This window comes from Hoplias malabaricus, chromosome 14, assembly GCF_029633855.1.
Source record: "Hoplias malabaricus isolate fHopMal1 chromosome 14, fHopMal1.hap1, whole genome shotgun sequence".
Lineage (NCBI taxonomy): Eukaryota > Metazoa > Chordata > Actinopteri > Characiformes > Erythrinidae > Hoplias > Hoplias malabaricus.
In genome coordinates, this window is record NC_089813.1 from 2,166,703 (window position 1) to 2,183,226 (window position 16,524).

At 42.4% G+C, this 16,524-nt stretch overlaps 1 protein-coding gene across 2 annotated transcripts; it reads left to right on the forward strand.

Annotated features, from left to right (window-relative positions):
* Positions 1–1,636: 1,636 nt before the first annotated feature.
* LOC136665714 (H-2 class II histocompatibility antigen, A-U alpha chain-like) lies at positions 1,637–16,168 on the forward strand. Of its 2 annotated transcripts, none has more exons than XM_066643398.1 (4): positions 1,637–1,757; positions 9,075–9,323; positions 14,799–15,083; positions 15,671–16,165. In XM_066643398.1, the coding sequence occupies exons 1-4, from the start codon at positions 1,703–1,705 to the stop codon at positions 15,790–15,792; spliced, it is 711 nt and encodes a 236-aa protein (XP_066499495.1). In that variant the 5' UTR covers positions 1,637–1,702; the 3' UTR covers positions 15,793–16,165. The 2 variants fall into 2 exon arrangements, with proteins under 2 accessions (XP_066499495.1, XP_066499496.1); XM_066643399.1 differs by lacking the exon at positions 1,637–1,757 and adding an exon at positions 2,656–2,753 and having other exon boundaries at positions 15,671–16,168.
* Positions 16,169–16,524: the final 356 nt, after the last annotated feature.

Consider the following 16,524-nt stretch of genomic DNA (forward strand, 5'->3'; position numbering starts at 1 on the left):
ACACACACACACACACACACACACACACTAATGATTATGGTCAGTGAACACACACACACACACAATAGAGATTAGGGTCAGTGAACACACACACACTAGTGATTAGGGTCAGTGAACACACACACACATACATACTACTGATTAGGGTCAGTGAACACACACACACACACTAGTGATTAGGGTCAATGAACACACACACACACACACACACACTAGTGATTAGGGTGCTTCCACCTCTGTACTTCGCTGTGTGTGTTCTTAAGATTACACAGAAATAACATGTAACTGCTTAAATTAATTGGTATCCAACACTGTTCATTCCATTGTTAATAAAAATATTTTATTTTTATTAAAAGAATATTTAAATAATAATGATGTGACTTTTAGGGGGAATCACCAGTCTCACTATGTTTTCCTTGTTTTGTGTTTATTATTCGCACTGTCCTTCTGTTAAGTCTGTTTTACAAACCCAAACCCTATCCCTCCATCCACAGATCCATCCATTCATCAAACTGACCTCATAAAACACTGGTTGCACTAATAAATGTCACACAATGGAGTTGATTAAGAGCTGAGGGATTAACTGTAACTTAAACCATATTTTAAAGTTCATTAGTAGAGTATTTATGGTCTGATTTAATGACAAGCTTTCTTAATATTACACAGACTACACCTGCACAGAAGATAAAATATACCAAACTACTATAGTCACATATTCAAAGAGTCACTGCAGAAACACATTGCTTCTCTAAACCCACAGAAAATACAGTAGCACTTGGAATGAGCAACAAAATAGATTTTATTAAACACCTTTGGACCATTTATATGCATCTATCCATCAGAAAGTGAGCCCAGATTAATTGTTCATTCATTCATTCATTCATTATCTGTAACCGCTTATCCAACTCATCGTCGCGGTGGGTCCAGAGCCTACCTGGAATCATTGGGCGCAAGACGGGAATACACCCTGGAGGGGGCGCCAGTCCTTCACAGGGCAACACACACACACACACATTCACTCACACACACACACCTACGGACACTTTTTGAGTCGCCAATCCACCTACCAACGTGTGTTTTTGGACTGTGGGAGGAAACCGGAGCACCCAGAGGAAACCCACGCAGACACAGGGAGAACACACCACACTCCTCACAGACAGTCACCTGGAGGAAACCCACGTGGACTCAGGGAGAACACACCACACTCCTCACAGACACTCACCCGGAGGAAACCCACGCAGACACAGGGAGAACACACCACACTTCTCACAGACAGTCACCTGGAGGAAACCCATGCAGACACAGGGAGAACACACCACACTCCTCACAGACAGTCTCCCGGAGTGGGAATCGAACCCACAACCTCTAGGTCCCTGGAGCTGTGTGACTGTGACACTAACTGCTGCGCCACCGTGCCGCCCCTAGATTAATTTTGTAAAAAATAAATAAATAAATAAAGCATTTAAACACTTTATTACTGTGACACTGGAGGAATTGTAGTGCTCAAGGTATAGAAATATAAACATGATCATGTGAGTTCGAGTTGAGGCTGAAAACTAACATCACCCAGATACTGCAGAGTCAGAGTCAAAGTAAATTTCCTATTGGCTGAAGATCCTGAGCTGTGTGAGTTAGAGAGAGAGAGACTGTGTTCAGTTTGGACTCTCTCCTGTGTGAGTGTGTGTCCTCTGCGCTGATCACAATGAAGCTGTGTTTAATCCTCGCCTGCGCAGCTCTGCTCTACACTGTGTCTGCAGGTGAGAACATTAATATTTCACTCTTCAGTAATGAACAGTTTATTACAGTGTAATTACTGTGTTATTACTGTAGTTGAGTGTAATTAGAAGGAGCTGGATTTGGTTCATTATTTATAATTATTATAGAGTGTAGTGTTTATTACTCTGTATTTTACTGTACATCACCATCACATTAAGACTGACACTTATAAAACTGCACTCAAACATTAAAACAGAGAAAAAAAGAATAAAATAAAAGTGAAGCAGGAAAACATTAACATGCATCTAATATAAATAAATAGATAGACATTATTTTCAGTAAAAGATGGAGCCTGGATTAAAGTATAAACATTAACATGTAAATACTGTGCTGAATAGAATATTACTTACATAAAAACATAACATTGTGCCATGTTCTGTATTCAGCGAGAAAGTGCAGTCTCTCTCTCTGTCTCTCTCTCTCTCTCTCTCTCTCTCTCTCTCTCAGTCTCTCTCGCTCTCCCACATACCCTCTCTATCATTCAAACAGTAACAGTGTGAACTATCTTCCTTTTGAAGATCACTGCACAGAGGGAGAGTACAAACCCCTTTTCCAGAAAAGGACATTTTTATAAAAAACTGCAAATTCATGACTCTGTGATGTGTTCATTCTCTTAAAGCTTTATTTAACTGATACAGCACAAAGAACATATTTCCAATGTTTTCACCAAACACCTTGATTTCAGAAAGTAACTTATTATTTACTCTTTAAATCATTTAAAATTTGAAGCCTGAAACACACTCCAGAAAGTTGAGACTGAGGTGAGTTTACCACTGTGTCACATCACCTTTCCTTTTTATTACACTGTTTAATCATTTGGGAATTGAGGATTCCTATTTTAAAGTTTCTCATTCTGAAGTCTCCTTTTGGCTCATTCTCACTTGATACAAGACGTCAGCTGCTCAACAGTCAGTGGCTGTGTTTCCTGATTCTTGTTTTCATGATGACCACAGGAGACAGATCTAAATCACAGACAGGTCAGTCCTGCACAACATTCTGTGTTTACACAGACAAGTTTCTGTAGCGAAGCCTGGCTTTTTCCTGCTGAAATAACCCTGGACTTACCAGGATAAGACATTGTCTAGATAGCAGCATACGTCTCCTAAACACTAATGTTTGCCTCCACATCAGTGGAAAACTCTCACTTATCAGTCACCCATGCCATGGTCACTGATCCCCCTCCCCCACTGTGAGAGATGCTGCACCTCTAAGGTCTGGATGGTCCTTTTCATCATTAACATGAAAACAAGCTGAAACCTTAAATTTTATACATTTCATATTCACCTGCTTATAGTATAACGCTTCAAAACAGTTGACATAGTTTCTATAAACTTCTCTCTCTAATGTTGTCCCTAAATTTAGTGTGATTAGTTGATTAGTGTGTGCTGCAGGCTTCATCTTCTAAATATATTTTATTTACAACACAGTGAAGTTGCTCGAATTCGGCAGACCAAATTCAGACGCCAAAATACGAGTTACAAAAAATTCAGATACAAAGGATGAGTAATCGATTCATTTGGATTCTCTCTTTCACCTTAAATGCTGCAGTAGTTGCATTCTGTTGCCGCTAGATGGCGAAATACGAACACAACTTCCATACCGTGGAAAAACTACGTTTAGCTTCATTCCGCGGATATTATCTCTTTATTTTCAAAGTGTCTCAAAAATCTTAAAGAGTGACTTACTTACTGCAGAGAGAATAATCTTTGTCGCACATAAATAAGACCAACCAACACTCGCTCAAACTACAGTGCAGATTACAAAGAGAAACACAGACAGATAGTCAGTGGCGTTAAAAAGAAGCAGCTATTTTGGCTACATAACTAAGACAATGAACTTTTACACACACACACACAAATCCCATATACACAAAAAGATAAACTAATGATGAATGATATAATTACCCGTCTAGTAGAAAAACTCTGCATAACTTGTGATGCCCTCTACTGTTGGAAAGCTGTCAGTCTGTCACTCACTTTTGTTTCTTTAGTTGTTTATCAGCGCATTACCGAGCCCTGGAGGGGACGTGGGTAAAAAAAAAAAATAAATAAGTGAAGGAATTGCAATTCGTGCGCACTTTAGTTAATTCAAGTGAACGAATTTGTAATTCGCTTTAGTTCATTTGAGTGAACCAATCAGTAATTCGTGTGCACAAATAACAAATTAATTCACTGGGGGCTGCATTGAAGCCAGCTGCCATTTGCCAAAACTCTTATAATGTTCAGCCCTGGTAATGACTGCAGTCACTGCACATTAAGTAAAATGACCATTATTAGTCTATAAAGACCAAAGATATGAGTTCAGTGTTGATCACACTGTGTACATATGGATTATTAAGCGAGTGTAAAGAAGTGTTGAAGTAAACTGCGTGCATCGTCTTTTCGGCTGAGCACTAAACTCATAGCTGTTGTTTAAACACAACGACACCAAAATAGAATAATTATTTGCACTGGATCGAATTCCAGAGCCCTTCATTCCACACAGTTGTCCTGTATATAACTTAGGAGCCATAGATATTTTACATAATTCCTGTGAAGGTTGGTTAGGCTCCTATCTGTGAGTCAGCCTCCCTGGGCAGGGACATGTATTTGGGATGATTGGAGTTCAAACGGATTGTCTTCCATGGCCATCAGGTGGAGTTCATTATTTTATTTTAAAACTCAGCTTTTAACGCTGTCGGTTTGGCTTTGAAACGGTGTAAATTATGGCGTCCTGGTGGTTCAAAACGGCGTTTTTGCGGTGTTTTGAAGCTTGGTATTTTAATGGCGTAAAAAATGGCGGTATTTATACTTTTACAACATAATTAACAGGGCCACGTCGGGAGAAACACCATATTTTTCGGCGTGTTATAAAGTAAACGTGTCTTTTAGATGCCGTTTTTTGACAGTCTTGGCGTTCCATTAAATCACCCGTGCAACTAACTGGACAGCGCTGCACGACCTGAGTGTTTGGCTTCCCATAGTCTCAGTCCCTCCTGCAGGGGCTTGTTGTGCGGCAAAGCTGAAACTCTGGGTGTCACGCCCTCGTCTCGTCGTGTATGTTTTCTCCGATCATGTGCTCTTTCTCAGCACATGGCTATGTTTGTTTACGTTCTAGTCCCGCCTTTGTTCCGCCTCCTCGTCTGTTTTACCCTGCCCCCTTGTTAACTGGAGTCAAGCTATCCGCACTTTGGAAACTGACGGTCAAGCCATCCGCGCTTCAAATCCGATTGCACGTATAGGCGCGTCATTACGGTTTTTCATTGCAGAGAACACCACATCCGCTTTGGGACAGATAGAGAGTCTGAAACCCTCGTTTGAGCAGCGATGTCTCTGTTACTAAATAAATGCACGCAGTGCTAAAATGGACTAAATGGGCTAAAATTAACAAGACATTAGGAATATATTTCGTTTTAAATCACTTTAAAGAGGCAAAACACGCTTTGATTATTTCCTACATTTACGTATTTATTTTACTTTTCTATAAACACTTAACTGGCTTTGAATAGTAATCCTGGTGGACATGGAGAAATACAGATTACCTTTTACTGTCATTAAACAGAGGTAGCTCACTGTATAATATTCTCATGGATTTATACTGAATACCTACCAATATGGATTTCTCAAAAATTACCCATAATGCCTAAACCATTCCACTGTCATTAAACAGAGGGACCTCGAGGCTATCAGCTGTATGATTTTGGTAGAATTTCACTGTGTACTTTTCTCATAAACTCATACTGAATATTACCAATATGGATTTCTCAAAAACTACCCATAATGCCTAAACCATTCCACTGTCATTAAACAGAGGGACCTCTTGGTTATTAACTGTATGATTTTGGCAAAATTTCACTGTGTACTTTTCTCATAAAATCATACTGAATACATTACAATGTGGATTTCTCAAAAATTACCCATAATGCCTAAACCATTCCACTGTCATTAAACAGAAGGACCTCTTGGTTATTACCTGTATGGTTTTGGTAGAATTTCACTGTGTACTTTTCTCATAAACACATATTACATACGTACTGATATGGATTTTTCAAAAATTACCCATATTGCCTAAACCATTGTACTGTCATTAAACAGAGGGACCTCTTGGTTATTACCTGTATGGTTTTGGTAGAATTTCACTGTGTACTTTTCTCATAAACTCATACTGAACATTTACCGATATAGATTTCTTAAAAATTACCCATAATGCATAAACCTGACATTAAACAGAGGGGCCTCTTGGCTATTAACTGTATGATTTTGGTAGAATTTCACTGTGTATTTTCCTCATAAAGTCATATTACTTACATACTGATATGGATTTCTCAGAAATTACCCATAATGCCTAAACCATTTTACTGTCATTAAACAGAGGGACCTCTAGGCTATCAACTGTATGATTTTGGTAGAATTTCACTGTGTACATTTCTGATAAACTCATACTGAACATTTACTGATATAGATTTCTCAAAAATTACCCATAATGCATAAACCTGTCATTAAACAGAGGGGCCTCTTGGCTATTAACTGTATGATTTTGGTAGAATTTCACTGTGTATTTTCCTCATAAAGTCATATTACTTACATACTGATATGGATTTCTCAGAAATTACCCATAATGCCTAAACCATTTTACTGTCATTAAACAGAGGGACCTCTAGGCTATTAACTGTATGATTCTGGTAGAATTTCACTGTGTATTTTCCTCATAAAGTCATATTACATACTCATAAAGTCATATTACATAGTTTGAAAAGTTCAAGGGGGCCAAATACTTTCGCAAGACACTATATATTCTGCTGTTGCATCAGTGGTCTCTTCCCTGCAGTTACATAAGCATGGCATGCTGTGCTCTGGGTTGCTCTGTAGCGGACGGATGCTCTCATTTGATTGGTTGTCATGTAGGTTATGTTCAAAAATATAGACAGCTAGGGTTAGTTTCCAACCTTATACCGAACCACCTCTAACCCCCCCAACTCCAACATCCTAACAACTTGAACGTTAATAATTATCAAAATTATGAAGAACTTGAATTACTGTGTATTTCCAGATTCTGTTTAAAAACAGCTGTGCAGTCTGCCTTCCAAGCAGCAACTGTAACTCAAATGCTTTTGCCATATGATATGAAAATGCACAAGGTCCTTTCCCATGGGCTTCAGAAAATATCTTTCTTATCTATGCGAAGCATATACAGTGAAATTCTGTCAACATCATAAAGTTGATAGCCAAGAGATTTTGAGAAATCCATATCGGTAAATATTCAGTATGACTTTATGAGAAAAATATACAGTGAATTTTTGCCAAAATCATACAGGTAATAGCCAAGAGGTCCCTCTGTTTAATGACAGTGGAATGGTTTAGGCATTATGGGTAATTTTTGAGAAATCCATATTGGTAGGTATTCAGTATAAATCCATGAGAATATTATACAGTGAGCTACCTCTGTTTAATGACAGTAAAAGGTAATCTGTATTTCTCCATGTCCACCAGGATTACTATTCAAAGCCAGTTAAGTGTTTATAGAAAAGTAAAATAAATACGTAAATGTAGGAAATAATCAAAGCGTGTTTTGCCTCTTTAAAGTGATTTAAAACGAAATATATTCCTAATGTCTTGTTAATTTTAGCCCATTTAGTCCATTTTAGCACTGCGTGCATTTATTTAGTAACAGAGACATCGCTGCTCAAACGAGGGTTTCAGACTCTCTATCTGTCCCAAAGCGGATGTGGTGTTCTCCGCAATGAAAAACCGTAATGACGCGCCTATACGTGCAATCGGATTTGAAGCGCGGATGGCTTGACCGTCAGTTTCCAAAGTGCAGATAGCTTGACTCCAGTCCCTTTTATCTGTCTCAGGTGTGTCTCGTCTGTGTTTAGTATTTAAGCCCCCTTGTCTCACGTCCTGTTTGTCGAACATTTCACCTTTGTTTTGTCGTGTTCTCAGTCGTGTTGTTTCTCCTTTCTCATATCGGTCGTGTTATCTAGTCTGTCTGTCTCTGTAGTTTCTTCTTGGTCGTTACTGCGTCCGCCCTCAGTCAGTCCGCTCCGTGATCCTGACAGAAAAAAACAACTGGGGAATGCCCAGGACTGGCAATAGTCTGAGGGGCAGTCTGAGGAACCAGCCTGGGCACAGTTCTAGGGATCGGCCCCGAAGTCCTTGGGGCCGTCCCACGGACACGACCAAGAGCGGCCGGGGCCACAGTCACGGATGCCGGAACGGCCGTAGCCACAGTCACGGGGGCAGAAACGGCCGTAGCCACAGTCACGGGGGCAGAAACGGCCGTACCCACAGTCACAGGGGCCGAAACGGCCGTAGACTGCATCCGTGACTGTGGCCCCGGCCGCTCTTGGTCGTGTCCGTGGGACGGCCCCAAGGACTTTGGAGCCGATCCCTAGAACTGTGCCCAGGCTGGTTCCTCAGACTGCCCCTCAGACGCACTCGCTAAAACACACTTCTTTTATTAATGGAAAAATAACGAAACAAACAGTAACAGACTTGAGGGAAAACATGAAGCAGGGAACAGATGAGGCAACACAACGACTGAGAACTGAAACAAAACTATAACAAGGACAGACTAGATTGGGGAAGGAAACGATGATAGGTAACGACCAAGAAGAAACTACAGAGACAGACAGAATAGATAACACGACCGATATGAGAAAGGAGAAACAACACGACTGAGAACACGACAAACCAAAGGTGAAATGTTCGACAAACAGGACGTGAGACAAGGGGGCTTAAATACTAAACACAGACGAGACACACCTGAGACAGATAACAAGGGGGCAGGGTAACACAGACGAGGAGGCGGAACAAAGGCGGGACTAGAACGTAAACAAACATAGCCATGTGCTGAGAAAGAGCACATGATCGGGGAAAACAGACACGACCAGACGAGGGCATGACACTGGGAACATACAGCTCTATTTTAAGGTGTTTATTTTATCATCGTGTCCGGAGAAACTACACTTCATTTTCCCTCACATCTGTGATGAAAGTAACGCTGACTGACTTTTAGAATCTAAGACATTTTTTATACTTAAAAATCTGGAAATATAAGTGAAATATGGTAATGTAATGAGGATGAGACTGGCTTTTAGACCTTAAACCGATAAGATGCTTTCACTTCATATGACTGTAATTTAATAAAATATAGTACAGTATTTAGGAAAAACATGATCAGATTTGCCGCTGTTCAGAAAGCCTCTCACTCTCTGTGTTTCTCTCTCTCTCTCTCTGTCTCTCTCTCTCTCTGTCTCTATCTCTCTGTTTATCTCTCTCTCTCTCTCTCTCTCTCTCTCTCTCTCTCTCTCTCTCTAGTGAAACACAGGGATCTTGGATTAGGCCTCTGCTCGGACTCAGAGAGAGAGAGGATCTATGGACTCGATGGAGAAGAAGTGTGGCACGCTGATTTCAGTCTGGAGAAAGGAGTGATGACTCTGCCGCAGTTCGTAGATCCGTACTCCTATGCAGAAGGAACCTATGAGCAGGCTGTTGCTGATATAGAAACCTGCAGAAACAACTTGGGTCTTAGTATAAAAGGTTATAATAACCCCCCAATACCCAAAGGTGAGACATGAGCACGACTACAACACACAATGTTCTCACAAGTAAATCAGACATATATCAGGAGCCCTGTGCCACCTAGCAACACCTTAGCAACAGCCTAACAACAACATAGCAACTAAAACGTGTCAAAAATACATCATAGTGTAATTCTGTGTGGTATTTTCTTCATATTTTAAAATATATATTTTTTTATAGTTGGTTTTTTAAGCTGTTAAAAACTAAAGAGATAAAAATAGCATGTGTATAGAGACACAAAAGAGGGGTTTCTCATATTTAGTGAATTTTTTTTAAATATGCATTACATACAAACCAGATTCCTAAAAAGTTGGGACACTAAACAAATTGTGAATAAAAACTGAATGCAATGATGTTATGATGGCAAAAATCAATATTTTATTCGTAATAGAACATAGATGACAGATCAGAAGTTTAATCTGAGTAAATGTAACATTTTAAAGAAAAAATATGTTGATTCAAAATTTCACAGTGTCAACAAATCCCCAAAAAAGTTGGGACAAGTAGCAATAAGTGGCTGGAAAAAGGAAACTGAGCATATAACAAACAGCTGGAAGACCAATTAACACTAATTAGGTCAATTGACAACATGATTGGGTATAAAAACAACTTCTCAGAGTGTCAGTGTCTCTCTGAAGCCAAGATGGTAAGAGGATCACCAATTCCACCATTGTTGCGCAGAAAGATAGTGCAGCGATACCAGAATGGTGTTTCCCAGCGTAAAATAGAAAAGACTTTTAAGTTATCATCATCAACCGTGCATAACATCATCAAAAGATTCAGAGAATCTGGAACAATTGCTGTGCGTAAGGGTCAAGGCCGTAAAACTCTACTGGATGCTCGTGGTCTCCGGGCCCTTAAACGTCACTGCACCTCAAACAGGAACGCCACTGTCAAGGAATTAACAGAATGGGCTCAGGAATACTTCCAGAAAGCACTGTCAGTGAACACAATCCACCGTGCCATCCGCCGTCGCCAGCTGAAACTCTACAGTGCAAAGAGGAAGCCATTTCTAAGCAAGCTCCACAAGCTCAGACATTTGCACTGGGCCAGGGGTCTTTTAAAATGGAGTGTGGCAAAATGGAAGACTGTTCTGTGGTCAGATGAGTCACGATTTGAAGTTCTTTATGGAACACTGGGACGCCATGTCATCTGGACCAGAGAGGACAAGGATAACCCAAGTTGTTATCAACGCTCCGTTCAGAAGCCTGCATCACTGATGGTATGGGGTTGCATGAGTGCTTGTGGCATGGGCAGCTTGCATGTCTGGAAAGGCACCATTAATGCAGAGAACTGTGTTCAGGTTCTAGAACAACATATGCTCCCATCTAGACGTCATCTCTTTCAGGGAAGACCCTGCATTTTTCAACAAGATAATGCCAGACCACATTCTGCAGCAATCACAACATCATGGCTACGTAGGAGAAGGATCCGGGGACTGAAATGGCAGCCTGCAGTCCAGATATTTCACCTATAGAGAACATTTGGAGCATCATAAAGAGGAAGGTGCCACAAAGAAGGCCCAAGACGATTGAACAGTTAGAGGCCTGTATTAGACATGAATGGGAGAGCATTCCTATTTCTAAACTTGAGAAACTGGTCTCCTCTGTCCCCAGACGTCTGTGAAGTGTTGTAAGAAGAAGGGGGGATGCCACACAGTGGTAAAAAATGGCCTTGTCCCAACTGTTTTGGAATCCAGTTTGTATACATTGGTTAGACAATGAAACTGAAACACCTGTCATTGTAGTGTGGGAGGTTTCATGGCTAAATTGGAGCAGCCTGGTGGACAATCTTCATTAACTGCACACTGCACCAGTAAGACCACGTGCATCCAATGGTTCAAAAACTGTGTCCTGAAGGCGGTGCCGTGTATCAGGACGACAATGCACCAGTACACACAGCAAGACTGGTGAAAGATTGGTTTGATGAACGTGAAAGTGAAGTTGAACATCTCCCATGGCCTGCACAGTCACCAGATCTAAATATTATTGAGACACTTTGGGGTGTTTTAGAGGAGCTAGTCAGGAAACGTTTTCCTCCACCAGCATCACGTAGAGACCTGGCCACTATCCTGCAAGAAGAACGGCTTCAAATCCCTCTGACCACTGTGCAGGATTTTTAAATCATATTGAAATATTATAAATTAATGTTCTATTTGATATCCATGAATTATGAATATTTTTACATAAAATATTCTTTAAATGTCTCAATTTGCAAAAGTGATTTATTTTAATTGAAGAGAGTTATAGCTTTTTTATTATTCTTACCTATAATTTATAAATGAATATGTTTCATAAATGTAAAATATTCAATTATTAATTTATTCTTTGTAACTGCTTACATAAGTGAGAGAACAGACCACACTCCTCAGGTCCCCCACCATTCTCCAGGACCCTGACAGAGACACTACCTGCTGCTCCACTGTTCATTCATTTATTCATTCATTATCTGTAACCCTTATCCAGTTCAGGGTCACGGTGGGTCCAGAGCCTACCTGGAATCATTGGGCGCAAGGCAGGAATAAACCCTGAAGGAGGCGTCAGTCCTTCACAGGGCAATACAGACACACACACACACACACACACACACATTCACTCACACACTCACACCTGTGGACACATTTGAGTCGCCAATACACCCACCAACGTGTGTTTTTGGAGCGTGGAAGGAAACCGAAGCACCTGGAGGAAACCCACGCAGACACAGAGAGAACACACCACACTCCTCACAGACAGTCACCCGGAGGAAACCCACACAGACACAGAGAGAACACACCACACTCCTCACAGACAGTCACCCGGAGGAAACCCACACAGACACAGAGAGAACACACCACACTCCTCACAGACATTCACCTGGAGGAAACCCACGCAGACACAGGGAGAACACACCACACTCCTCACAGATAGTCACCCGGAGGAAACCCACACAGACACAGAGAGAACACACCACACTCCTCACAGACAGTCACCCGGAGGAAACCCACGCAGACACAGAGAGAACACACCACACTCCTCACAGGCAGTCACCCGGAGGAAACCCACGCAGACACAGGTAAAACACACCACACCTCACAGACAGTCACCCGGAGGAAACCCACACAGACACAGGAAGAACACACCACACTCCTCACAGACAGTCACCCGGAGGAAACCCACGCAGACACAGGGAAAACACACCAAACTCCTCACAGACAGTCACCCGGAGGAAACCCACACAGACACAGAGAGAGCACACCACACTCCTCACAGACAGTCACCCGGAGGAAACCCACGCAGACACAGGTAAAACACACCACACCTCACAGACAGTCACCCGGAGGAAACCCACACAGACACAGGAAGAACACACCACACTCCTCACAGACAGTCACCCGGAGGAAACCCACGCAGACACAGAGAGAACACACCACACTCCTCACAGACAGTCACCCGGAGGACACCCACGCAGACACAGGGAAAACACACCAAACTCCTCACAGACAGTCACCCGGAGGAAACCCACACAGACACAGAGAGAGCACACCACACTCCTCACAGACAGTCACCCGGAGGAAACCCACGCAGACACAGAGGGAACACACCACACTCCTCACAGACAGTCACCCGGAGGAAACCCACGCAGACACAGGGAAAACACACCACACTCCTCACAGACAGTCACCCGGAGGAAACCCACGCAGACACAGGAAGAACACACCACACTCTTCACAGACAGTCACCCGGAGGACACCCACGCAGACACAGGGAAAACACACCAAACTCCTCACAGACAGTCACCCGGAGGAAACCCACACAGACACAGAGAGAGCACACCACACTCCTTACAGACAGTCACCCGGAGGAAACCCACGCAGACACAGAGGGAACACACCACAATCCTCACAGACAGTCACCCGGAGGAAACCCACGCAGACACAGGGAAAACACACCACACTCCTCACAGACAGTCACCCGGAGGAAACCCACGCAGACACAGGAAGAACACACCACACTCTTCACAGACAGTCACCCGGAGGACACCCACGCAGACACAGGGAAAACACACCAAACTCCTCACAGACAGTCACCCGGAGGAAACCCACACAGACACAGAGAGAGCACACCACACTCCTTACAGACAGTCACCCGGAGGAAACCCACGCAGACACAGAGGGAACACACCACACTCCTCACAGACAGTCACCTGGAGGAAACCCACGCAGACACAGGGAAAACACACCACACTCCTCACAGACAGTCACCCGGAGGAAACCCACGCAGACACAGGAAGAACATACTACACTCCTCACAGACAGTCACCCGGAGGAAACCCACGCAGACACAGGGAGAACACACCACACTCCTCACAGACAGTCACCCGGAGGAAACCCACGCAGACACAGAGAGAACACACCACACTCCTCACAGACAGTCACCCGGAGGAAACCCACGCAGACACAGGGAAAACACACCAAACTCCTCACAGACAGTCACCCGGAGGAAACCCACACAGACACAGAGAGAGCACACCACACTCCTTACAGACAGTCACCCGGAGGAAACCCACGCAGACACAGAGGGAACACACCACACTCCTCACAGACAGTCACCTGGAGGAAACCCACGCAGACACAGGGAAAACACACCACACTCCTCACAGACAGTCACCCGGAGGAAACCCACGCAGACACAGGAAGAACACACCACACTCCTCACAGACAGTCACCTGGAGGACACCCACGCAGGCACAGGGAAAACACACCAAACTCCTCACAGACAGTCACCCGGAGGAAACCCACGCAGACACAGAGAGAGCACACCACACTCTTTACAGACAGTCACCCGGAGGAAACCCACGCAGACACAGAGGGAACACACCACACTCCTCACAGACAGTCACCTGGAGGAAACCCACGCAGACACAGGGAAAACACGCCACACTCCTCACAGACAGTCACCCGGAGGAAACCCACGCAGACACAGAGAGAACACACCACACTCCTCACAGACAGTCACCCGGAGGAAACCCACACAGACACAGGGAGAACACACCACACTCCTCACAGACAGTCACCCGGAGGAAACCCACACAGACACAGAGAGAACACACCACACTCCTCACAGACAGTCACCCGGAGGAAACCCACGCAGACACAGGGAAAACACACCAAACTCCTCACAGACAGTCACCCGGAGGAAACCCACACAGACACAGAGAGAGCACACCACACTCCTTACAGACAATCACCCGGAGCGGGAATCGAACCCACACCCTCCAGGACCCTGAAGCTGTGACAGAGACCCTACCTGCTGCACCACTGTGCCGACTCTAAATGCAAATTATATTACAAAAATAGATTTGAAATACAAGCATAATGTATTCTTTATTTTGCTTATATTTTATTGAACTTGTTTTTAATTGAATTCATTTGGAATTCTAAACTTCTGTAAATAATTATATGAATAACTTTACTCCTAGTTGCCCCTCAGAGTTCAGTCTACACCAAGAGCAGTGCACAGCTGGGCTCTAAAAACACCCTCATCTGTCACATCACTGGATTCTACCCTCCACATGTGGAAGTGTTCTGGACCAGGAACAATGTGAATGTGACGGATGAAGCCAGTCTCAGCAGATATTACATTAACACTGAGGATGGAACTTTTAAACTGGTCTCTACCCTGAGCTTCACTCCAGAGGAGGGGGACATCTACTCCTGCAGTGTGCAGCACACAGCCCTGGACAGAGCACTGACCAAAACATGGGGTGAGAGTTGTACTTGATTATTAACCTGTGTCTGTTAGTGGATTTCAGTGATGGTGCCCATAGCCAGGTGTTGAAATGGACCACAGACCTGACCTGGGAATAAAGCTGGGACGGGACTGTGTTTTCTGGAGAGAATTTTGTGTCAAATCTTCCATAAAAACAAAAATAAATCTGAAAGCAGAATTCCTAGATTCAAGAGCAGAAAGTATATAATGTGAATGCAAAACAGAAAAAATATATCAAAATAAATCCATCACAGCCGTTACTCGCTCAGTTGTGTCAGGCTGTGGACGGTTGAGGAGTTTCTATCCGTTTTAGTGTGTTTAAAGTCTTGCACGTATCTGAATAAGAGAGGATTAGAATGAGCGGACATTTGCGACACCTGCTGGCAGAAAATAGAATACAATTTTGAAATGTACGAAAAATCTAACGAGTTCATTACTGATGAGAATGATTTCAAGAATTTAATTGATAAAAATGACAGCACTGGAGAGAAGTCATATAGGGAGATTTTCTAGAATTCTATCCATTGCAACTCAGAAGCATAAGTGTGTGGTGTGTGTGTGTGGTGTGTGTGTGTGTCACAGAGGTTGATGTAGAGCTGCCCGGTGTTGGAGGGTCTGTGTTCTGTGGAGTGGGGTTGGCTGGAGGACTGCTGGGAGTCGCTGTGGGAACTTTCTTCCTCATCAAAGGAAACAACTGTAACTGATAATCAGACTAAAACTGTAAACTGTCAGTGATGTGATTGTGTGTTTCTCTGAAACCCTGCAGTTTGATAAATGTTCTGTAATTAGTCTTTATTCTGTTTTACAGTCTGTGTGTTTTAAAGTTATCAAACATCTATAGACATCATAAGTCTTCTAAAGTAAACTGAGACTTAAATGATGTTTTTCTGTTACATATTTTAATATTATATCATGATGAGCTAAATTGATTTTTTAAACTAAAATAAATAAAAGACTAATAGTGTGTCTGTGTTAAATTAATCTCTCTGTTTACTAAGGGTTTTTCTGTAAGCTGATGATTGGAAAGAATTCTTCAGTTCATCATGCAGTTAAATTCAAATGTAAAATAGACAAATAAATACATTTAAGTGTTGATTCAATTAAAAATGAGGGCAATTTTCATTTTATATACAGGTGCATTTTGGTAAATTATAATATCATCAAAAAGTGAATACATTTCAGTGAGTCAGTGTAAAAAGTGAAGCTCATATAGATTCATTACAAACACAGTGATCTATTTCAAGTGTTTATTTCTTTTAATGTTGATGATTATGGCTTACAGCAAATGAAAACCCAAGAGTCATTATCTCAGAAAATTAGAATATTATATAAGACCAACTTAAAAACTGATTTTTAATACAGAAATGTTGTTCTACTGAAGAGTCTGTACAGTATATACTCAGTACTTGGTCTGTGCTCCTTTTGATGAATTACTG